We start from the raw sequence: 26,607 nt of genomic DNA on the forward strand, positions 1-26,607 counted from the left end.
CGTCCGTCCGCCCCTAACATATTTTTCGCAAGCCCTAAGAATTGGGGATTGGCAGAAAAGCGGAATTGCCCGCCATTGGTAAGACCATCACTCCAGCTGCATGCATTTACGTCACGGATGGATCATAATCGAACTGTTCGCAACCATGAATTCCCAATTTCAGATTTATGCGCCAAATATATCGCGACGTGCTCTCTCGGTATCAAAGCAAGCAGCAATTCTAACAGCCAAGCCCAATTAAACACAAAGACGGAGGATTGCCGATCAAGACAGGGCCTCAAGTATGCCCACTTAACCCCGATAATCCTGTCTATAACTTCACATCCAGATGAATACCCTAAAATCGATATCGACTATTTATTCTACCTAAAGAAAATATTAAAGAGTCAGTAAAACTTACGTAATATCCTCTCACTAAGTTCCTTCAATAAAAATTAAATTTAATTTCAGCTAACGCACACGATCACGTTGAAATCCACGTCTGCTTGAAACCCCGGTAACAGGTGAGTAGGCGAGTAGGGCGTGGCCTTAACCAAGAGTGGGATGGATGTGATTAGAACTTGCTTCACAGCAGATTCGGGGATTAATTTTAAATTTTCACGTAATCGGGCAAATATCATGAGTGACGGTCAAATAAAGCATTCTCTAAGGGATCCCGGTCAAGACGAATAATTTTTACACCTACGTTGTGGCATTCTAAGGGAGGAAATTTAACTGCAAAATATATATATTTTTACATACACACACACATATTTATATAAAATCCATAAACACAGTAATCAACCCGAAGGTCGGTTTAGTAGGCGATGGTAGAGTTCACCCAGTACTAAGCCCTATACACGGCGTGTGAAATTCACACATCAGGGTAGGGGGCCAGTTCCTTTCCCTGGGCCGGTTATGGTTTCCCAGGAAGACCTGGTACCCGAAAAATCACACAGCTTGGGTGGAGCTACAGGTGCCTTGCCCAGGAATCGAACCCGGGACCCTCCGGTCAGCAGTCCAACGCTCTACCCACTGGACTACCGCGACCCCCCCCCCACACACACATATGTATACACACACACACATATATACATATATATATATATACATATATGTGCGTGTGTGTATATGTGTGTGTATATGTGTGTGTGTGTGTATATATATATATATTATTTACATATACATACACACGTACCGAAAATTACTGCTTGACATAGGGTTAATATTCTTACTCATGGATTGATTTCCCTGAAGGACAACATCCGACGAATGACAATTTTAACGGTTTAAATTACGAGTCCCCTTTCGTATGTCGACCTGATTTTATACTTTACGGCGAGCCTGCCAACACATGGCATAAGACAAAGGTTATTCTTATCATTCATAATTGGAAAATGCAACATAACATCAACCCAAACTTCGTCTAGACAACATTTAAGTTGAGTGCACAAGTGCGGGGCATTCAAAATTGGACCCGGCAGCACAGACGCCGTTCCTTTAATTCTTTTTGAGCTACGGATGGGTCCGCAACTGATGTTACAAGGCTTCACGTTACCACCGCCCTGTAGAATGATTGATGATACATGGCATTCCAAGCTTACTGATTATCAGATTATTATTCGCTCCATAATTTCATGGAGGATTCTCATGTGCGGAGCTCGGGAAATGAAAGAACAAATATAGACGAAAGTGAAATACGCACATTTCATCTGTTTCTGAGGCCAATATCACGAGTCCCGATCTTCTTCGCGAATGCAGATCGCCCGCAGTCGCAATAAGCTCGCTTCGCTATGAGTTCTTATTGCTCGAGCCGGATTCCGGGGAAAGCGATTAATCGACTTACATAAAGGGAAGACGTGATATCCCTTAGGTATTCACACGCAATGCATTCTTTTCCGTGATATGCTTCTCGGCTCGGTTTAAGAGTAGCCGATCGGTTGAAGGGAGAGCGACAGACCAATGCTGACGCCCCCCACTGTCCCCTTCCTTCATTGGGGCCTGCTCTCGATAGCGGGTGCCATATCTGGCCATTCCAAAGCACCCAAGCGAGACGGGCGGCGAATTGCGAGGCAGAAAAATATCACACCGGCAAAGGCAATCACGCTCCACGCGGCGCTCAAGTTTTGCGATTTAAGCGGGGCCCAAGTTCTTTTCCCGAAAAAAGAAAAACCAACACAGGAATTAAAATGACGCAAATTGCGAGCAAGTGGATTAAAAACGAACACGATCGCCGCTCTCCCTCCTCTCCACATACTTTAGTAGGGCGAATTTGGCCATAGAATTAATTTACGAATAAGAAATGTGAAAAAGGATTGTCATCAAGATGGATGCTACTGGGACGGCAAGTCCCCTGGGAAATCATATTCCGCCACGGAGAGCTTCTGGTAAAAATTTGCAACAGTGGTGCTGCTTTCATCCCACCACCCCCTCGCCAAAAACAGCGCACGACTCGATTCCATAGCCAAATATCGGAGTTGGCAACATCATGGAAAATCAGCTCGCCCTCAATGGCCATCACATCCCCGCCTCGCCAAAAATCGCTGGCGATAGGCACACGACAACCACCGTTACGCTAGCCCTCCCATGTGGAACTTCGTGTGATGGGCTATTTCAGCGTATCATTGAAATCAGTTGAAAAAACCTCATCTTAAATTACAAAATATGTTCTTGTAAACGGTGCCGACGTAAACAATACAACAACACTACGCATTTGACCATTCAAAGCAAAAAATGGAGCAAGGAACAACTAGAGATAAAATAAAAATGGGCATTTATATTTCTTCCCAGGGAGGCTTCAAAACAAATACAGAAATTACAGAGGTATTAATGAAATAGAATAAGTGGGTGATGACGCTATGTATGTTCCTTAGAGTAGGATGAAACAAGTACACCTAACTAACAATCGATTATCAAATTTAAATCAGATCGGAAGCCTACTGGACAGGAGAGGCAATTTAAGTGCCTAAGTAAGTTACGAGGGTCATCCGGAAAGTAGTACCCGTTCGTGCCGCATGAAGTGCTGACGACGCGAGTAGCCGCTGGACGAGGTCAGATAGCTTCAGTGGCTTGTCTGCCTTCTCTGAGCCAAGTTGCGTGACGCTAGCATTGCCTGTGTTGTTTCTGTGATTGTTTACAATGTTTAAAAAAATTGAGAACGCCGCCAGTTGTGAAGTGAGGGCAGTGATTAAATTCCTCAATGCAAGAAACGTTCGCCCATGTGATATTCATCGCCAATTAAAGGAGGTGTATGGAGACAATGTAATGGACGAGTCGTCTGTTCGGCGGTGGTGTCGCAACTTCAACATGGGGAGGGGGAACACACACGACGATGAGCGTTCGGAGAGACCGTCTGTCATTACAGACCAACTGGTGAGCTCAGTTGACGAATTCGTGAGGAACGATCGGCGCGTCACATTTGATGACATCTGTGAGCATTTTCCCAATGTTTCTCGAACAATTGTTCATGAAATTGTTAAACACCATCTGTATTATGCAAAAATTTGTGCAAGATGGGTCCCTCGCGTATCTCAATGAGCTGGCGGCGAAGGACTATGCAGCAGGAATACAGAAACTTGTCACACGTTATGACAAATGCCTTAATTTGCTTGGAGATTATGTTGAGAAGTAGTTTAAAGTATCCTCTTTCAAATAAAATTTTTTATGTTTGTTAATATTTACTTTTGTGTCTTTATTTCACGAACGGGTACTACTTTCCGGACGACCCTCGTATAATTCCAATTTCGGACAAACAATCAGAGCCAATAATGCAGACTACTTCCATTGGTGGTTAATAATCGCAGAAGACTCGGAAAAGACTGGCGTAACCAAGCGAGACGTGCGAATGTAGCCTATAAACTTCGCAACATTTAACTGTAAATTTTGGAAAGTCTTCGCCGAAGCAGTTTCACGAAGTCAACAAAATCTGGCATATTCAACACAAAACAGAGATAAACAACCCTCTACATTGTATGATTTTCGTTTTCACTATGGCAAATACAAAAAACCTAATCCTAGGAAAAATGCTTAACACATCGCAAAATCATCAACGTTAATTAAAGGCCCCCCGTGGCGAGACTTATTATTCTCACAATCAATTATTAATCGGTTCATCTCTGACTTGAAATCGTTTGTTGCTCGATATTTTCTGCCCAAGACCAACGGACAGGCGGAAGTCCCAAATGGCCCCGATTCTGCCCGTTTCAGCGCCTGTCCACGCGCGCCCTAGTTCCCAAAAAATGACGACACTGGGTAAAAGTTACAGGCCCCACGAACGCTGTAGGATATATGTATTGTAGCATTTATCGGCCGTTATAAGCTTACAATTATCAGTGTACTTCGAAGAGGACTCCTCCAATCAATTTTAGAAATGTGGTTTCCCAAATTTATCTACAGGCACTGTCCGAAGCAATACTTCTCCAATTAATTTCATGCGACAGGAAAATAGTTTCCAATAAATCATTTTAATAGGAATTCATCGAAAATACATAATGAACCTTTCAGGTGATGCCAATTATTTTTTTTAATTTAATCTTTTTACGAAAAAACTTCACAGGAAAAATGTTAGGCGACCTCACACCAAGAATTACGAATTGAACCTACACACACTAATACATTTTATTTAAAATAAACTTAAAACTGAATAAAACAAAATCCCACTTTCCCAAGCAATAAAACGAAGTCCCCAAGAAAATCTAAAGATTATCCACGATCTCCCGACTATATAAATGATGTGTGGATTCTTTAAGTATTCAACCTTCTAGTCACATATACATAAAAAGCCGTTAATCAAAACGCAAGGAACTATGATCCAGACATTATCAGTGAGCTATTGCGAGATTGGTGCGGCGCTATCAACTCAGCTCACAAAGCATAATCCGTGGCAATTTCTTCACAAGTGCGACGTCGCTGGTAGGAGGCGGCCGAGAACGCCCGAACACCGGGAAGACTATAGATGGCAGAGAGATGGAACGGGAAGGAGAGGATGAAGAGGAGGCGAGGTCACGGGAACGGAGCCGGCGAAATAAGAGAAGCGGCGGCAGCGAGGCGTTGGTCTGGGAGGGATGAAGCGAGAGAGAACTTACGGAGGGAAGCGGGGAGGGGGCCGGAACGAAGTCAGCTGAGAGAGACGAGCGAAGGGGAAGGGGGGAGGGAAGGAGAGAGAGAGAGAGAGAAGAATGAAGGCATGGGTCTGGAGGGGAGGCGGATAGGGAAGAACTAAAGTGGCAGGGGAAGGGGTTAGGGCAAGCAGCGTCGGTGCGATGAACCGCCGCCCTACCGATGCGTCACCTGTCGGATGGAAGAAGACGCGGCGTTGCCACTTCAACTTTACTACGGCAATACTTTTCGGCTATTCAATAACTGATTATTAACTTCGCTATCCGCCCCTGTGCTAAAGGCTGCCATAGGACTTGGCGGATATTTTCATACACCACAGCGGCACTCCGTAATTTGCCAAAAAGATGTCTTCGAGCCAAACTTCCCTAAGAGTCCCAGGTGAAAAGATACTCGTTCAGCCGAGAAACGAGGTATTTAAAAAGGAGCACATTAGGAATTTCCACATTAAAGAAACACTAACAAAATCAGACAAACTTGTCCGATTTTCAGAGTCTGATCTGAACGCAGTGGGAAAAACACGCGAGCGAAGACCTTCAACAAAGGAAGATAAAAAACACCAGGGAGTCTATTTCACTCCGCATCATTTACAAATTTAAACGAAAGATCCAAGAAGCATTGGATTTAAGAAAATTCTAAAAACCTAAGTGGGCTCCCAGAAGTACGAGTTAGAACGGCAGGCGTAGGTACACAAATTACAATCCCCCTATCTAACAAAAAAGATGGCAAACTATTACATCAGTCTCTTATATTAAGTAATTCGGCGAGTAACTACGTAAAACTGTCACCAAACTACTAAGTACAACAATAGTTTTAAATAAGACCGAAAGTAATTTATAAGTTTGTCGGTCTGCCCACATAAGATGTAGATACAAAAAATGCTGAAAAGGAGACAAAGGTAACTCTTTAAGAATAGACTATCATGCACATACCATGTTTCTTTAAGGGAAAAAACAATACCGCTGGAAGAACAGCCACGGAAAAATTGCAAGGCCCTCAGGCTTTACTCTGAGATAAATGACCGGTGCCCTATGAGCAACTTTCAACATTGCTTAAAATCCTAATACGCCATTACAAAACTACTGAAATTACATAATTACAAAACAATTGCGTAGGTTGTAAATATAAACAGAGGTAGCTTTGGGTATATTAAGTGGAACAAAATTTACATGTACACGTATACCAAAATGATAAGACCAAGAGCTGAATTCTAAATTAAGCCAGAAAAGCAGTGCACAGTTAAATTCGGACAAGGTTATGACGATGAAGTTATTAAAATCCAATTAAAAGTATGAAAATTGCAATACAAAAATTCAAATAAAAATTCTTTTAATCTAATCAAACGGCGATAAAAAAAAGGCACCAGGCGACGCGGAACACACAACCATCCACAGTACGGCGCATGACTGATTGAAGATAATTTCGAATTGTTGGAGGGGATCAACGTTCGTGACACCAGCTGATAATCAAGATCCATGGAGGCTGTTACAATTTGTGCACCATTTTAACTAAACAGACGCGTTTCCATGATAGAGAAGTAGTATCTATTACTTGAACGATGAATTAATGCCTTCCGCTATCAAGTTATTATAACAAATATTTTACTTGATTGATTACTTAAGAGAGTTACACAGGTTATAAAACAATTTCAGAGACACAAAACTTGAACTGAAACTTATACGCCCTGACGCGTCCTCTTCAAGGGCATGGCAGACGCTGAACGAGGCCCACATAGGACGCAAAGCCACAAGATGGCATCTTGAAGGCTTACCCAATTTCAGTAAGAAATCAACTGTAGTACTGATAATTTTCGTCAGCTATTTCTTAACCATGACTTTCCAAGACCTCAATTCTGACGTGACTAATCCAATTGTCTCTGAGTCAAAAGAAACAAATCGCAGGGCAATCGCAATATATATATAAACCAATTAAACAATACCAATTTAACAATTACCTTTTTCATGTTCGCAAGCAATTAATCACAACGTGCTAAATTACTTCCATATCACAAATGTTTCAAAAATGTTTCTTGTTAAGCGCACCTGCCTTAGGCCGTGACCTACTAACAGCTTTCCCAATCAGAACACTCAATAGCAGCAGTGAGAATACGGGTCTCTCATTAACGACACCAATAAAACCAAACCCGTTAAGTAGAACCAAACCAGTTATGATACTGAAATACTTATAAGGGAAATAATGTCCAATATAAATTTCATACGCACCAATAATCCCGTCTCAACACTGGGTAGAAGAGTGAGTCTACTACCATCCATTAGCTGATTTTCGTGTAAAGTTCCATCCCGTAGTTGCCTGTAAACAAGCCTTCGATTAAATAAATTCGAAACAGAGTGATTAGCAACGAATAATAATCTTGATGATAATAAATAAACAAAGTTAATACGATATCGAACCTGTCTCTATGAAGTAGGCATATCCGCTCTTTGGGCACTTTTAGCTTTTTAGAAATAATTTTTTTGAGATTTTCCACTGTTTCCATTTTAGCCACTTGCAAATCAAACTGTCCTCCGGTAGTAGGTGTCACGCGAACCGTAATGGATGATTCCGAGTTGGTTACACCACAGCCACACCCCGAGAGATCACTTTCTGAACCTACGACATTATTGCTTGAGCCTTTAGAACATTCTCCACTTTGGGGAGTACCAGAGTTTCCACCACCCTCCATATCTACTTTAAAATATACAAAATTGGCTATCCACAGCGATATAGGAGGGTGTTTCTTCAGTGATAATGGCCGACGTACTGAACTTATTTTTTAAATCCAACTAGACCTAAGCGCCACACACCGACACGTACGTATCCCACCTCAGCCACCTTGGTACTGGAATTGCTGAAGCTTTTCCGTAGTCACCCAAGCTCCGTTGGTTGGCTAGCACGTCAGCGACAGCCAATAGGGAAGCAGGATGAAAATTTCCATTTGCAGACGAAAACAAAACAGGATCGTAATGCGGTGTAACATGACTGACTAATCTTAGGTATAAGGAATTTTTAATACACAATAATGTTTTTATAAAAACGATTGTCTGCGGATACAAAGAAAATATTTTTATTATTTATTGCTATTTTATAAACAATTTTAAACTGTAACAAGAATACGTCGCATTTAATGCTATCTCCATCAACAAACTTTAACAAAATGTCTCCAGTATAAAAATTTATAATGCTACTTACAGCATAAAAAATTTAGGTCATAAATCCAAATTATAGCCTTACAAAAAAATAACATTCACAACCTTGACTTACAATTTCATCAAGTAAAATAAAAGTTATCAATAAACTAATATGCACGAGACCTGCCCCACATAACGAAAAATAACAGACCATAGTGACGATTAAATAATTGGTGTGCTTCATGATATACCAATACCTTATACTCCATACGTAATAATTTCCCTAATTTTCTGTTAAGCACGGGCATCGGTTCCTTCCCTGAGAGGATATAATTCTGTCTGCAAAGTTGATTGCCACTTCATTTCTTAATTTCCTCTCAACCACATCTCATAGAAAGCCTCATGTTCACTGGTTAACTAAAATAATATGTCCCCATTTTTCTCAGCCTATAGCATACCCAGTATGCTACACGAGATTATAGGTTAGGTGATTATTCAATGACATAACAAAATTATTTTCAGGAACCAAATTCTACTGTGTCCGGTTCAATAGGCTTGAAGTCAAATGATCCTCTTCCATCCATTTGAAGATAATACTGAAAAAGTCCAAAAACTAGATCATTATGGATGCTTGTCAACAATGATAGTAGCCATTAATTCTAACTTACTATCTTAATGTTAATGATACTTGCCTCATGGTGTTTCCATAAGGAGCGCCGATGTGATACAGTAAATAGGGTAATGTCAACTTCTCTGCAGTACTGATACATTAATCCCTCAACATCTACACTAACAGCACTAGTGCACTCATCGAGGATGGCAAACTGTGGTGCATGGTAGAAAAGCCTAGCCATCTGAAAGTGAAATGATAAACAGAGAGTGGAATTCTCAAGGATGAACTGACAGATTCAAGTATAAGGCTTACTATTATTAAAAGACAATCTCATTACAACAAGAAATATATTTTAATGCAAATGAACATAAATCAACATTTTTAGTCAAGCTTTCAATCATTCCTAGTCATATTATTCAGAAATAAGATGACTAGGAATTCACCGGGGGAAATTGAGGCTTGCAAAGAGTTGTTCATCTAAGGTTACCTCCGACCAAGTTTGCCATGAATCAATGGAAACATAAGTGAAGTTACACAAACACCAGTATTGGCTTTAATTTGATTTCCATGAATTTACTAGCTAAGGAATATAATTATTATGAACTTGATGATGTTAATTACTTATTATTGACACTCAAATTCTTCACTTATTTCCGCCATAGGAATACGACCATTATAACTTCCGCCAGAGAAATGCAATTACCTCTCTACATTGAACTACTGCCATAAAATCATTTATTGTAGGAGATAAAGGACGAGTGACATCATCTGTGCAGGAAAATCATGACGGAAATGGGGGAAAAGCAAGCATTAGCACCGTGAAATTTCACAAAGTTCTTCTGTTACAGCACAACTTTTAAGTAAATAGGTTAACACAAATTAGAAACAGCACAATACAATAGAAGTTTTACTAACAGCAACCCGCTGTTTCTCTCCCCCAGATAAAACATCAATCCAATCAGCTACAGCATCCCATCCACCTTCTCGAGACAGAAGATATCCTAGGCGCACCCTCTCTAGGTGCTCAGCAAGTATAGCATCTGTTATTCCCCTGCTTGCCATTTCATCTCGGGTATGTGGATAGATGACCTAAATTGAGAAAATGAATAAAAGCCTATGTGAAACAAACCTAATATGTGAGTGCATGATGTACATCATTCACTTAATCACTAGCAAGATGAACACATTCCTACCTGATCTCTCAGGGTTCCAAGTGTCATATATGGTCTCTGTGGAATGTAAAATAGTTTGCCTCTAGGGGGTTTTGTAAGAGTTCCTCCAAAAAGGGGCCATAACTCCCCAAGAACACGGAAGAGAGAGGACTTTCCGCAACCATTTGGTCCACAAACCAAAACATTCATTCCAGAACGGACTTCAAAAGATAACTCGGGCACAAGGATATCGCCATTTGGAGTAACTAATGGCACACGGTCAAATTTTATTATATTGTCCTGAGAAAAAAAACATGACATTTTTAATGTTACACCGGCTCAAACAGGAAACATTTTATGATTACTAATAATTACATAATGGCACCTTTGCAGGATAAAAAAAATTCCTAAAACTATCATAAAATCCTGGTAATAACATGAAGCCATAGAGTAATGAAGACAATCAACTGCATATTTTATGCTTTACATTTAACTGAGTGTATTGCCAAATACAAAATTTATACGCATAGCCTCCTCCCTTTGAATTTTTCTTAACAAAGATGGTCTGTGACAATGATTTTATGACCATAACTTCGGATCTACAGCTAGTTTTGCACTGTAATGTCAATATTGTTTATGGGTCTTTTACAGATATATGGAAAGGTCCTTCCACCAAAAACTTTCTCATATATTTGCCATTTGGTCACAAAGTCAACAAATTATGGAACTTGAGCTAACATTGACTAATACTTTGAGGAAACATTGTATTTAAAGATAAAGACTTAACATTATGTAAACTTTTCTTCTCCCCTCATATATTTTATCAATTACTTTTCATGGCGTGAAATGAGAGAATGATCCTAGGGAATTCAGAGGGATTAATTTGCAATGAGACTTCCTATGAGTCTCAGGAATAAACACAGTTTAGTTACAATTTATTAATTGAAATCTACTTCTTATGTTTTAGGTACAGTGGAAACTGGTCAACAGGAAATTTGCAAGACCAATCCACGAGTTACAATTTAATCAAACTTCATTTTAACAGAATTCCATCCTTATTTTTTCTATCCCTTTGCGATACATGCTCAGGGCTATTGCCAATAATTAAAGCAACCTTATGTTTCTACTATGAGCATCCCCTGCCCAAAGCCTGGCAATACAGCCTTTTGGTTTTTATTACGACACTACTTCTGTAACTATGACGAAATAATCACAAGATAATGCAACCCCTAATACTTCAGAACTTGACAGTATGATTTGAAACAAATGAAATTTGTCATCCCCCATTGTAGGTAATTATACAATCACATTTGAATAAAGAAACTTTAATATTTAAACTTCATGATTTACTGTTTTTAGGATAATATTTATAGTACAATAATGGGATTTCAAATGTGCCTTTCATTAAACCAATGACTAATTCCCAGGGTACTAAGTTACAGAATTCTGTTTATTCCACGATTATCCTGAAGATAATTTTGAAGCATAGAGCTACACGTTTTAAAATACTTGCTTGCAATGTGGACTTGTAACTGAGGAGCATATGGGGGAATATCATTTTCGAGCAATTCTTATTAAGAAATAACCAAGATATCAGGGTAAAATTTATTCTGCATATTAATTAATAAATATGATTCTTACGTACACTGTGGTAAATTACAGCTATTAATGTTGATTTTTTTTGTTTCAGGAAGCCGTAGATTGAAGTAACTTGTAGGAGGGAGAATATAGAGGCTCATAATGGGTTCAAGTTCCCTCATTTAAAAGGTTACAGTGCCCCACAAATCCACAATGTAATTATGGCTCTTTGTGGAAATGATAGCCCATCATATAACACAGTTGTGAGAGGGAAAAGGAATTTCCTAACTGGCCACACATCCCTCACAGATGATTCAAGACAAGGAAGACCATTACTCACAAACAATGCTGCCACAGTGAAAAATGTGAAGGATTCTATCCTAGCAGACCAAAGAGTAACTATCCCAATGATCATGATGAGACTGATCTTAGTTAATGCAGAGTGTGGAAAATTATTTCATAAAGAACTGCATATGTCACAGGTGTCAGCACTCTGGGCTCCACAATTACTGACTCCTTTTCAGCTCAAGTGACTTTTTCTTATTCTCAGAACTCAAAAAAACCATTGCGGGGTTGCAGATTTGACAATACAATTAATGTCATCCAAGAGGTGAAAAAATGGTTTTCGACGTAACCTTCTTCGATCTACAAAGATGGTCGAGAAATGCTGGGAGAAATGTATAACTTGGATGGTGACATGTGGAGAAGTGTTCAGCATAAAAAATAAAAATTAAGTTTATATCTCAAATATTTTTTTTAGTAATAATCAAATCATAATGATATCCCCTCATATGATGCATCAACAAGATCATCTATTCACAACATTTGTCGATGTCCCAAAACATCCAACAATCCCAACCCTACCAACCTTGTCCACCAACTAAGACAAATGATGGGGAGCCTCATCTCCCACCCCTTCTCACACTTTCACCTTCGGCAACCCATTATTACAAAGCCCATAAGTCTCGGGGCCCATTACTCCTGTAGCCTATTTCCTGTTCAAAACTTTCACAAGCTGCTGCTGAAATCATTTTTCAACATGGCAGAAAAGGGAGGCATAAAATAAACAGATTTTGACTGGGAAGAAGAATAGAGATTTTCTAAAGAGAGCAAATAAAATACCTTTGCTGCTGTCGCTACCACAAACCAAAATTTTGAGATTTAAAACATTCCTTTTAATCTAGTTTATTATCTATGAATATTTTATCTTTTATATTGGCAATAAAAAGAGACGTTTCAGGCGTGATATGGTGGAATATCATGATTAATTAATTATAATTAATTTTATATTGGCCATGATTTAGGCGTATTACCTCCTGATTCATTGGTTGATATTAATGAATAATATTACAAGTTTTTTGGGCTATTTTAATAAACTTCAGATGCTATTTTCCTCATATGAAGTGATTACAATTTTCCTAATCTTGTCACTGATTTGCCATTTGAATTGACATTTATGACATCTACCCTGTTGTAGGCATTTAAGTCAAAGTCAAAATAATGAAATAGGTATCCCCTGCAAGAAATAATTGTGGTAAATTTATGATACATAATACATCATCAGGTGGTGAAAAGTAGTTATAATGTAGATCAGAATAAGAGCTGACTTTGGAATGACACTGCATAAGTACAACTCATCCAATTGGATTTACTTTTTCAGAGAAAACTTTACTCTAGAACCATCCAATGCCATGATGTTTAAAAACTTCAAAGAGATTAAATGTGAAAAATGGAAAACTAATATTTACCCACAACCTACCAATAGCATTAAAACAATCATCTCTATGAAAACATCTATAATCTACCTCTACTATTTATTCCTTTTGCCTAACTCAAACTATTAATCACTACAATGTACTTGCAAAATAGATCGAACAACCTTAACCCCAGATCTCTAACAGCCAATACCTCTTACCTACAAAAATAAAGAAATGATAAACACTAACCTTCCAAAAATCAACTAAACAAAATTAATTTTATAAACAAAAAACAATCAAATAATGATTTAAAATATGTTTTTCCAAAAAGTTAGTAAATAATATTTTGCCATGGTAGGCTACTATTCAAGGCAGGTTTTGAGAACACATCACTACATCCTAAGTCTCTAACAAGACACAACTTGACACCACATACTAACAGTCCTCATTCATTTCTGCTTACATTCTACATCCCTTCAGTCCATCCAACATTCCTCGTCTTTTCCTCCCCATAATTCTCCTGCCTGATTTCCCCCCTTTTCTACGAGTCTCTAGCATTCCATCACCAAACAGATAATGTGCATCCACTTTTCCTGCCTACTTTGGATTTCTACCAAAAACCCACTCTCCACTCCTGCCATTCCTAGTACTTCATTTGTTTTATTTTTCATCATCTTCCACACCCTCATCTCAAAAACATGTCATCTTCCTTGTACTCAACTAAACAATGCTGCAAATTTAAGTTTTTGCTAACCTTGTATTTACATCCTTATTTAACTATCCCTGTCATAAAATTCCTCCTCTCCGTAAAAGCACAAAATAATAAAAAACTGAGACACAAAATCACTCAAAGCCACTATCTTTTAACATGCTATCTCTCTGTCATTCTTTAATGTTTGTTTTGTAATCCTGAAACTGCTTGGAATCTTCCTAGCATGAATTTTCAAAGTACCTATCACCACAGAACACTCTCTCTCTCTTCTTTCTCACCCTTTACAAAAAGTGACTATATAAAGCCAGCAAGTGCCTTAATTTGTACTTGGTAATGCACAGTGACAAAACCAGGGTCATAATTAATAGTTTTGAGGAATATAAATTGATTTCTATTGATTTCTTTATGAGGCAATACCACAGCCATCCTATCCTCCTTAACCTGCCAACACATGAGAGAGGGAACGAGTGCAAAAGATGAGGAAAGTTTAGGGGCATATGACAGCTGGACATGCACAGTGACTGATTTTGGGTTTGCGAAGTCTAGGTTTAGAATTCTGCCACCAAAGGGAAGTTTCATCTTAAACTGCTTCATAGCTTTTCAAACCAAGAACGTATGCATCTTATTTCCTGCTAATGTTCTAGCTACAAAAGAGATTTGAAAGCAAGCATAAAAGATCAGGACCAGGATTATTTTCTAAATTATACAAAACAATGCCCTCTTTTAAAAACCTGCAGATTAATTATTTTAAAAACAAATATTCCATTTAACCCTTAAACATTCATTGTACATTAAAGCGTACAATAAAGCAAAAATTAAGCGGAGAAGAGGTAACCCAACAGGAAAAGCCTCAGTTGTACTCTCCCCCATTATCTTTATTATTTCTTCTCTGGGATTCTCTTATACCCAAGTCTCTACTTCAAATTAAATCTACTTCTCTAATTATTCATGGTGGGCTAGACTCACCTGTGCAGCAGACTAATTAGTGTGAGCCAGTTTATTGTGAGCAACTGCAATATCTAATATCCTTAACTTTAAAAACTAAACTAACAAATGGACCAACTCAATTTTGTGAGTAATGTGAAAGTCTGCTAACAAAAGTTTTATTGTATGAGAATATTCAACCTCCAATCTTACTCCTCCTAGGAAACCTTCAAGCAATTCAGGAGTTATTAAGTGCAAACAGGCCACTAAATGTATAAAAAATTTTGAAAATTTACAGACAAAACACTTTTATAGGTTTTGGGGAAATAAAAATTTCACTCCTCATTTGACAGTCAATAACAATATTATTATATGGTAATATTAATAATTCTTCTTGAAATGAACCTATGTTTCTGAATTATTAAATTATGTATGCAAAACCATGAGGTCACCATAGCAGTTTCCTGGTTTTGAATTTACACCTTAAAAATAGTACTCTGATTACACTGCATTATCTATTTCATTTTCTGTTCGCATGGTGTTTGATTACATCATGCTATATCAACTGATCAATATTAAGAATTTTCAACATATTCTGTGGCACTAACCCTGTATGTCATTAGCATTTCAGTCAGTCATTTGTCATATCAACCGAACACAAGTGTTTTTGACATTCTCTTTCTATTGCCATGATATACAGTAATAAATAACTAACCAAGAAATCCTGTGCAACAAAATTACTTATGATTAGTTATGGCTGTTAATGCTTGCATATTAGCCAATTTTTAAGTATGTAGCTTTTCAAATCAAATTTTACTAATGGAATATACTCAACAAATTATTTCTTCTGTTAAAATTTTAACCATGGTAAAAGCATGCAATAATAATTTAAAATTTCCAGCGCAAGCATAATTCTATGCATCTCACTAGACAGAATCAATCCCTTTCCATGTGTGGTTGTAATGCCTTTGTATGACACACATACATATTGACTAAGTGACTAAATCAAACTTTGGTTCCACCAGATAATTCTTTCCTTGGGTTGGTTTCATACACTCAAAATGACAAAGATAGTGCATAGTCCTGCCTTGGGTATGAGCTTGCAAGCATAAATATTTGGTGTAGAAATTTGGACTATTGCTGTAAAAATTTTTGTGTTGGTGAGAATAAAGGCATTAAAGAAGCAGCAGCATGTGCATTACATTCTGTTTTTATCCCGCATAAAATGCAGCTGAAACTTAAATAATAATTCAAAAGGTATTTGGCAATGCATTTACCATGTGCTACAAGTATAAAATGCAGATTTTACACCACAGATGGTGCACCAATGCAGTTTGTGGTATAAATATTTGGCACTTATGCCAATTTGCTGTGCCGTCAACAAGTGTCCGAAGTGCACAAATGATAAAATGAAAACGTGTTTGCATAGTGTTGTGTTGCTGTGTTCTATCAGTCAAAATTTAAACCAAAAAAAGATCATTTGCGGAAAGCATTAATTTTTTGTTTTCATTAAAGAACTGCTGCTGAATCATACCGATTACTTCAAGAAGCTTATGGTGAACATGCTCCATCGCAAGATACTTGTGAACAATGGTTTCAGCATTTCAAAAGTGATGACTTTGACGTTGCAGACAAGGAGCACAGAAAACTGGCAAAAAGGTATGAATATGTGGAATTGCAAGCATAGTTGGATAGAGATGATTCACAAATGCACAAACGCTCACAGAGCAATTGAGTGTTAGTCAACAAGCTGTTTCCAATTGCCTCGGAGAGATGGGAAAGATTTAGAAGACTGGCAAATGGGTACCAGATGAGTTGAACGACAGGCAGATGGAGAGGCACACCTCTCCATCTGCCTCTCAAAAAACGCATGTGAAATTTTGCTCGCATGATACAAAAGAAGGCCATTTCTGCATCGTATCATTACTAGGGATGAAAACAGGATTTACATGTGCAAGATTTACATGTATTTTTGGAATCCTAAACACAAAAAATCATTAACATCGACCACAAGACCAAATCACTTTGGGAGAAACACAATGCTCTGTATTTGGTGGGACCAGAGGGATTTGGTCCATTATGAGCTATTAAAACCTGGTGAAACAGTTAATACTGAATATTACCAACAACAATTGTTCAATTTGCACCATTCGCTCCTTGAAAAAATATTAGAATACCAAAAGAAGCAACATAAGGTCATTTTTCTTCATGACAATCCTCCATCACATACGGCTAAAACCAGGCTGCAACATGTTGGAAGCCCTCAGCTGGGAAGTTCTACCCCATGCAGCTTACTCACCAGATTTGACTCCTTCCAATTACCACTTGTTTGCATTAATGGGTCACGCACTTGCTGAACAGCACTTTGGTTTGTACTAATATTTAAAAAAATGGCTCTCTAAAAAGATCTCATCAAAAGGGAAAGATTTTTACTGGTCTGGTATCCACAAATTGATTGAAAAATGGAAAAAAATGTCTAAATAGCAATGAAGCATACTTGGAATGAAATTCTGGATTTTTTTAGAAAAATTCCACCTTTCATACTTGTACACCTGGTATTAGTGTAGCAGTTTTTTTGTTAGGACAACTATTTCCAGTATGGTTACACCTCGAACGATGAAGAACCAAAAAGTGTACAACTATCAACTTCACCGCTATGAATGTGTGAATGAATGAATGAATGAGTGTGAATGAATGTGTGAATGAATGTGTGAATGAATTAGTTCATGCAAAGCATAGGTCAACTGTCGGGGAGATCGGCAATGAAGTTGACATTAGTCTTGGATTGTGTTTCACTATTTTGGTGGAAATTTAGGGCGTGCAGAAAGTCACGTCTGAATTAGTGCTGCGAAAGTTAATTGTTGAACAGAGCCAGAGATGTGTTTGACATCAGCCAGGAACTACTCAATCGTTCAAACAATGACCAAAACTTCTTAAAAGCAATCATTACAGACAACAAAACCTGGGTTCATTATAATGATACAGTAACCAAAGCCCAGCCTTCACACTGGAGGCTGGGCTTTGAGGCTGCCATCTTCCCCACAACCCTAAAAAGCTTGGATGTCGTGATCGAACGTGAAGGTGATGTTGATTGTTTTCTTCAATTAAGAAGGAATTACTCATTATAAATATGTAAATATGTCCCCAAAGGACAAACAGTGAATGGGCAGCACTATATAGAGGTTATGAGAAGATTAAGACATGCCATGCTGCAGAGAATACCACAAAGGGTAAAAACAAGTCTTGGTGCTTTCATCATGACAACACACCAGCGCACACATTGAAAATTTTTGGCCAAAAACAGCACACCGGTGATCTCCAAGCCATCCTACTCGTTGGATCTTGCTCCAGCAGACTTTTTTCTCTTTCCTAAGTTGAAATCCACCTTGAAGGAGGACAATGATTTGAAACTATTGAAGCCATCTGATAAAATTGTACCACAGACTATCTTGAAATAAGCATTTCAGGTGGCATTTGAAAACTGTAAAAATCTTTGGGAGCATTGAATTGGCAGCCAATGGCTGTATTTCAAAGGCAATATGCCTGATTAAAGGTAACTAATAAAATCAAGTATTCATTCAAACTGTTTCATCTTTTTTTTAACAGGTCTTGTATTGCATGACAGAGGAATATTGAAAACTATGATAGAAAGGAGAATGTTGGGTGAGTTAGGTAAAGGTTGGGGAAGTAGGTTTGAAGTATTTCAAGCTAAAAAACAGTTCATGTATCATGTTCATGTAAAAAATGTATCATGGGTTTTTACAGTCCGTATTTCATTTCATGCTTGTCTCAAAAAATAGCTTTGATTGAGTCCCTGGACCCATCACAAACCTCCTGATACACAAGAATACTGCCAATAATAATAATAATAATTAATTAAGTCCTCTACCCATTCCATGAAAAGGAACTTTCTGCAGGATAATGTAATTTTAACTTCATATAAGGTACAAATGTTTGATAGTAATAAATAAAAAAGTAATACAGGGTCTCACCCAAAAGTGGTAGGACTGATTTTCTCTGGCGCGAACGGAGCAGTGGAGGGGGGTCTGCTTGGCAGGGTAAGGTGGAGGGGGCTCTCTTAGGAACAGACCAACACCAACCTCAGTCGCCTGCGGGCTGTCGTTGAGTGAGGACACCGTTCTTAGTGAAGCAAGTGTTTTGTCCGCGCCGAAAAACAATATGAATCTGAATTTAGAGCAATGTTATTCCGTGAAGTTTTGTGCGAAACTCGGGAAGACGGCAACTGAGACCCTCGATATGATCAAGCAGGCTTATGGGGACACTGCCTTAAGCTGTTCCACAGTATTTGGGTGGTACAAGTTGTTTAAAAGGAGCTCGTTGAAGACGACCATCGCTCCGGACGGCCGTTGACGGCAAGAACCGACACGAATGTGGGCAAAGTGAGGACACTGCTGAACACAGACCGACGCTTAACCAGCGAAGAAATTGCAGACCAGTTGGGTCTGTCTGCATCCAACGTCCAACGCATTATTTCACAGGATTTGGCCATGCGCAAGGTGTGCGCCAAGATGGTGCCGAAAATTCTGAGTGTCGACCAACAGGCAACGCGTTGCCACGTTGCCGCACCCACCCTATTCTCCCGATCTGGCACCACTGGACTTCTTCTTCTTCCCCCTGATGAAAAGACAGCTCAAGGGACGACGTTTGGACTCGATAAAGGCCGTTCAAGAGGCTTCGACGAGGGTCATCAACGGCATCCCCAAAGAAAATTTCCAGCGGGCGTACGGGGAATGGGAGCAACGTTACACTAAGTGTGTAGCAGCTCAAGAAGCATACTTTGAAGATTATTAAGTCGATGTAGGTATATCGTCAATAAAATTCTTGTAAAAAAAATCAGTCCTACCACTTTTGGGTGCGACCCTGTATATTTTCCACTTTGAATACTGTTAATATTAACACATTTGGGATAAATTTAGCAGCATATTAATGTTGAATTTTCTTAACTTTTTCAATAAATTTAAAACAGTCAACATCAGGGTTACATATCATGGTATAAAACCTGCATCAACATATAGTTTGAGTGCATAAATTTCATTGTTTTTATTTGGTCAAGCAAGCTAGGCATTCTGAAATTAGGCCCTTACAGGCAGGGTCCCTAATGCTCAACTCATTGATGTATTCAAGGTGAGGTATGGCCAACATGAAATAATGACTCGTTAAATTTGTCATCAGATTATTTGCCCATTTTTCATTTGATGAAGTTAAGTTTCCTTTCGGGTAGCTCTGAAGATGTTTCAATGCATTTTCAACTATGCAATGTGATAGTACAAATCAACCTTGCTAGTCTTCAAAGCAAGCAGTCATGTATTTAACTGAATTTAGAAAATAACAATAAATAAAAGTGCATCCATAAATTTAGCAATAAAAATTATATGAGTAAATAAAATACTCAAACCTCTTGAATTGAACATACTCTAAATAATGCTATTGCTTATGTACTTAGAATAAATACTGTAATTTTAATTAATGTAAGGTCTTACCTGAAACAAGACTCTTCCAGATCCAGGAATTAAAGGAAATTGAGAAACTTTTGCATTGCTTGCAGCACCATCCTCTGAGCCTTTAATATAATACAAAAATATTGCAATAGAATAACACAACCAAAAAGGAATTTTAATCCATGCTGCATTTTTAATTGAGATTTGAGGACATTAAAAGGAAAATAATCTTGGGTTGCTTAAGAGCCAGAAATGCAAACATATTTATAACATACTTTTCCAGTACACATTTATAACCATTTATATAATGCCACTAATCAGAGAGCAAAACATAACCTACAAGCAATGTATGTATGCCATCTGTTCAAAATGAATGTTACATAAGTGATAAGCTTAGGCACAATGTATTAAATCTTTGTGCCTATATTACAGTAATGCACCATCCCTTGGGAGTTTTCAGTAGAGGCAAAATTATTTTTCCATCTATTGAGTTACTTGAAAGATGATAAAAGAGTAAATAGTTGGCCAGAGTCAATTTGACTCTGAGAAAAATATAAAAGGATACATATGCTATTAAAGTGACAGTTCCCTTCACAAAAAAGGGAAATGCTGAAATTTGACTATGTAGCAATCCCTTCAATAATTTTGAATTCACAAGCAGATGAGACAGCACTAAGGATTAAAAAGAAAATGACGTTTATGATAATTGATTACTTAGAGAAAGATCAGTTTGGGTAAAGAAAGGGAAGAAGTACCCATGAAGCCATGCAGTAATGATATCACTGATAGAAATATAGAATATAACCAGGATGCATTAGTTTACATTTTGAGAAATCATTTGATAGAGTAGATTGGATAGAATCGATGATTGAATTACAAAAGATAGGACTGAGAGGATAAGAGACTCATCTGAAACCCATACATTTCCAACTGCTCAGGTGTGTGTGATGGATTAAGAGTTGGTATCGGTAGTTTTAGGAAGGGCTTTCCATTAGCAAACATACTTTTCAACATAAAAGACATTTGGTAAACTAGACATAGGGAGAGCAAGTGGTACGAATGAAAGTAGGTGAGGGTTTCATAAAATCAATTAGATTTGTAGAACATCCCACTTTAGTTAGCCAGTCAGCTAAAGGCTAAATGTTAGCCAATAATTGCTGAGTATTAGAAAATCAGTGTAATATTTATAGAATGAGAATCAATTTAAACAAAATAGTAATGAGTTCAAGAAATTGGAAGGCTAAGTTAAGTGCTTAAATTAGAGGGCAGAAACTAGACAAAGGGCAGGGCACAAATTAGCTCAAATGCAGTAGAAATCACTTTGGGTGTTCCTCAGGGAAGTGTTATTAGACCTCTTTTGTTCCTACTTTATGTTAACAACATTGATTCCATAGTCATTAGTAAGATACATTATTTTGCTGACAATGCAGTGATTTACCGTGCTATCCGTGTTCCTGAGGACACATCAGCTTTATCAGATGACTTTAATGCAATCCAATGCTGTGGCAACACTTGGAAATTAGCATTAAACTTAAAAAGTGCATTGTTGAATTAATTGCCAAATTGGATCGTGCACAGCGTAGAGGAGCTAGATTTGTAAAACATTGTTATGATAAAATTAGCAGCGTATCCAAAATATTAGAGAAGCTAGGCTGGGAATCACACACAGAGCAAAGGTTAAATTATATATAAAATCTCTTGCATAAATTGGAAGGAAGTCTATTTTGCAATGATGTTGAAAATGTACTATTACTCCCAAAAAACCACGGTAAGAGAGATTAGGTCAGTAAAATTAGAGATTAAGAGCAGAGCAGATAGATTTCAGAAGTCATGTCATTTTAAGATATCAGAAAGATAAGGGATCAAAATAATATTGTCCGACAACGGTAGGATCATATTTGGGTTTAAATTAGTTTGGTGTGCATTCATGCCCCGCCACACACCCCAGCAGTGGCTTGCAGGGTACTAAAATAAATAACTAAATAGACCAGATGGAACAATTAACCTATCTTGGAAATGTTTTGGAACAAGATCATCAAAGTAGTGTAGACATAAAAAGAATAATTACATAAGGCAAAGAAGCTTTATATGAGGGAGCTGATGATAGGAATATTGAGTAAGGATACAACAAAAAGGTTAAGTGAAAACTTTGATATCCAGCATTATATTTAACAGCACTGAAACTTGTGTTACTGAGGCAAGAAGATAGGTGTAGATTAAGGAATAGGAGGAGGTATGTGGAGGTATTGAGGGGGATTGAGTAGGTATGTGGATGTGTGAAGCAAAAGAAAAATGGATGGAAAGGAAAACCATTGAAGAAGTGTTGGGCATGATTGGGAAAAAGAGAAGTCACTCCACCTAATTATTCTTTTACAAAAATTAACTCAACCTCCTGTTTTGAGGAATTGTAACTTAATCCTGCACCACTGATCTCACACTAAATTAAATATGGGTCAACTTGTACGCGTATTCTTGGTTAACTGAAGTAATATAAATAACATTTGCATCAGGTCATATACATCTAGAGAATGATCTGAAATCTACAAAAAAATCAAATTAAGCTCTAAGAGAGTTATATAGAGACAATGATATCAGACAGAGGTAACGCCACAGTTCTGGAGTTTTATAAAATGCTATTTTTCTAAGACTCAAAGTGGATACATACAAATTTCACGTGTTGATGATTGAACAGCAGCTGTTCCAGGAGCTCGAGTCACCATTGTCCTCTGATAATTTCCCTGGTTTAGATCAATTAAAACCTTTCGGAGCATGGTAACTCTGGAGGTGAATCCAGCCAGCCTTGTCATCTCTCTGCCAGCAAGTACCAGTCTACCAATGGCTTCAGCCAATTTGACCAGCATCCTCCCACTTGTATAATAGAACTATGCAATTACAAAATTAACAAAATCAGTCAAAAGGATTCCAAAAAGTTAAAACAAAAACCATTTTACAGGCAAAAAAGGCCAATTCTATGATTTACAATTGAGACCTTCTAGTAAGAAATGCTCATGTCTGTGAAATATGAAAAAAGTGACATATGCATGAAAAAGTCCAAAATGCATGAAAAATTTATCTCCTATTAGTAAAATTGCTTGGGGAGATGAGCAAAAACTGAATCAAGGATAATCACACACTTTAAATTTAGTTTAATGAGGGATACATATTGGCCAATTTTTGGTTAGCCATATCCAAAAATTTTTCACCACTGTCAAAATAAGCCAAGGCAGTAAAACTAGTCCCTTTTCCTACACATCTCCTTCATGAGTTATTATTAATACTCAAACAGATACTATGCAACATTAAAAAAAAGAATGCTATTCATAAAAAAGGGGGAGACAGTTACGAATTTCTCCAATGGTGAAAATACAGTGGAACCTCAAAAATTCTTAGCTCCACATTTCTATACCCCAAACTTACTGAATTATTTTATGGTCTGAACAGCTCTCTACAGAAAAGAATGCAATAATAAATAAAAATTAAAAACAACCACGCCAATGAAAACCAAAAGGAAAACAGAAGCCAAAGTAAACAAAGCAGTTAGGCAAGGATACAAACTCTAACCAGCACCAATGTTCATCTAGAAGCCGCAATGAAAGAAGCACAAGAATTATGCATCCAAGGAATCAAGGTAAATGATGACACATTTGACATTTTCTCCCAAAAAACCGCAAACCTACATACTTTTCACCGGTGTCCTCAAAAGCATATACTTCAGGTTTCTCTATGAATGATACTTGAACACCTTCAGACCCAAATTACTATCCCTCAGACATTTTCCATTTATTGTACTTCCTGGCCCACATGACGAACTTTTTTTACCCCAAAATGTGCTCTAAAATCAGCCTGTATCTTATGGGTGGAGGGTACATGGGTATGACTTTGTCCTATAAGTCGCAAGTCGATTCTCCAAAAAAGTACTTTCTATTAAGTATTTGTTCCCTCATCAGGCATATGAAATGGTTGTCTTTATCATAAATTTCAACAATAACAATGGTTTAATCCAGTAGAAAGCAATAGAGCTTCCATATTTACTTGAAAGTAATACCTTAAAACATCCTATATCAATTGTAAATGCATACAATGTAGGGCATTTAGTTTCATCTCACATGTGTTGCTGCTGTGAAACTTATTCTCATAGGGCTAATGAGGATGTCAGCCCTCAGCTAAAACATTGCATCTCTCGCAATAAACTCAAAGAGTCTATAGCAACTCAACTGTAGATAGTGTCATTCAGTGCGTAATATGTCCCCTTCTATTAGACGTGCATATCTGCTTTTACACAGAGAAACTAAGAGTTGCAAACATTTAAGCTTAAAGTAGCCACATGGGATCAAACTAGAGAAGATTTTCATACAGTATCACATTTAAACTTGAAGCCATGAATTACACTTAAGAACACAGAAATAGGGCCACTGAAAGGAATTATGGCCCACCTCTGACTGAGAAGATGATGTGAGAATGGAGGAAGCAGAAAATTGATTTAGTGAATCAGATAGGAGCAAAAAAACTTCAAGTTCATGAGCTCCTAAATGGCTAAAGCTCAAGCAAAATGTAAGTAACTGGACAAAACACAAGAGGATAAGTGTTACAACATAAATGATTATAATTGAAGTAAAAAAATTTCAATAGGTATGTCAGTTGCCAATTTTTCTTGGACAACGTTATGATCCGAAGGATTCACAAAGAGAAATGGTCTCTGCACTCACTACCATAAACAAAATAGCACAAAAAATGCTACTTTATTATGAAAGAAAATTTATAGAATTCCACAGTGAAAATATCTGCAAAAATAATTTTAGCAGCAGTGAAAATGAATTTCAGGGATTCTATGATACATAAACGTTTATACAGTCGCTAACTTTTTAATGTAAATATTTCTATCTTCTTCCAATTGAGTGATAAGAATGAAATACTTTCAGCCTGATCCAAGAATTTTTTGTAAATTCTTACTGAAAAACCATAGTGCATGTTATGCGATGGGATACACAGTAGGTACTTTACTATTTAGTTTTAATCTTCTTTGGTGTGGACCATGAAGTAAGGTTACACTTGCCTATACTGTTTTGATGTTAATAAACAAATATTAGCAATGTTCCCATTATATAAATACATTTGCCATTAAATATTGAATATTTAATCTTAAGTTTCTTATGTCTGTTTCAATCAAGATAATGGCTTACTTTTTATGCCATGCCATAATATCTACAATGCATGCTATCATAGGGCTATAAACACCACTCAAAGTAGCTAATATCTCTCTACTAATTATCATTATCTATATCACTAGTCATTTTGCCCCCAAAGCACAATCATAGAGTTTAATTTAATTTTTTGCCATTTGATCCCAGCCAATTTTCAAAAGATGTAAAAAAATTGTATATCATCAGCTATTTAGCTACAATTTATAGGTAAAGTCCAAAGTAACGTTCAGGTTCACTTCTCATGTCAACAATTATCCCTGGTGTATGGCAATGAATGTGTGTATGCATACAAGGGCAATCCTAAAAAGAAAGTCTAAATTTTTTTAAATAAACTGGAAGAAGGGTTTATTTTCAATAGTTGACACACCATTTTAAAGCTTGAATATTCTCTATTTGCTACATTACTGCCATTTTGGTGGATGCATTTTTGTAGGCCCTGAGGCAGTTTTTGTTTGCCCATGTCATACCAGCTCACTGCCATGTCATTAAGGAAGCTTTAGACCTCATTGTCGTCATATAAGTTCCTTCAAGTCAAATGCTCTTTCAAAAGTAGCAAACAAGTGGTAGTCAATTGGTGCCAAGTCTGGATTATAGGGTGGGTGGGTGATAATGCCCCATCCAAACCGTTGCAGGAGAGCAATGGTTTGATTAACAACAATGAGGCAAATGTTGTTTTGGAAGAGGCTTCAGCCCTTGCTCATCATTCCTTCCCCCAGTGCTTAATCCCCCATTTGAAGTATTTAAGTACCTCACAATACCTGTCAGCATTTATTGAGGTTCCAGGACCCATGAAGTCAATCTACAGTAGCTTATTTTGATATGAAATCAAATCCAAAAACACAGTTCCTCGAGGACCTGGGCTTGATTCTTGGAGATGCTTCTCGGCACCCTAAGCTTTACCTATTCTGAGTGTGGGCCTCCCTACCCCAATGTTTGAATTTTCCAGGCCATTGGGCTTAGTACTAGGTGAGCTCTACCATCACCTATCGAAGTCACCTTCATATTAATAACTGTGGTTAATTATACAAACAGGGGATTAGGATGGTGCGG

At 37.6% G+C, this 26,607-nt stretch overlaps 2 protein-coding genes across 3 annotated transcripts in view; both read right to left on the reverse strand.

The window, feature by feature from the left end:
- Positions 1-7,916, reverse strand: part of LOC139691056 (midnolin-like) — a 93,741-nt gene extending 85,825 nt beyond the window's left edge. For both annotated transcript variants that reach the window (XM_071588786.1, XM_071588785.1), the window contains exons 1-2: positions 7,506-7,916; positions 7,317-7,404 (exon numbers count right to left, since the gene is read on the reverse strand). In XM_071588786.1, coding sequence (XP_071444887.1) covers positions 7,317-7,404; positions 7,506-7,777 — 360 coding nt within the window. In that variant the 5' untranslated portion in view covers positions 7,778-7,916. The remainder of the gene's footprint in view (positions 1-7,316; positions 7,405-7,505) is intronic.
- Positions 7,917-8,142: 226 nt separating this feature from the next.
- Positions 8,143-26,607, reverse strand: part of Abcd3 (ATP binding cassette subfamily D member Pmp70) — a 37,902-nt gene continuing 19,437 nt past the window's right edge. The window contains exons 11-16 of the mRNA XM_071587223.1: positions 23,022-23,238; positions 20,399-20,478; positions 10,029-10,286; positions 9,751-9,924; positions 8,915-9,076; positions 8,143-8,818 (exon numbers count right to left, since the gene is read on the reverse strand). Coding sequence (XP_071443324.1) covers positions 8,741-8,818; positions 8,915-9,076; positions 9,751-9,924; positions 10,029-10,286; positions 20,399-20,478; positions 23,022-23,238 — 969 coding nt within the window. The 3' untranslated portion in view covers positions 8,143-8,740. The remainder of the gene's footprint in view (positions 8,819-8,914; positions 9,077-9,750; positions 9,925-10,028; positions 10,287-20,398; positions 20,479-23,021; positions 23,239-26,607) is intronic.

The sequence above is a fragment of the Hetaerina americana genome, unplaced genomic scaffold (genome assembly GCF_022747635.1).
Source record: "Hetaerina americana unplaced genomic scaffold, ioHetAmer1.1.p SCAF_3, whole genome shotgun sequence".
In the NCBI taxonomy this organism is placed as follows: Eukaryota; Metazoa; Arthropoda; class Insecta; order Odonata; family Calopterygidae; genus Hetaerina; species Hetaerina americana.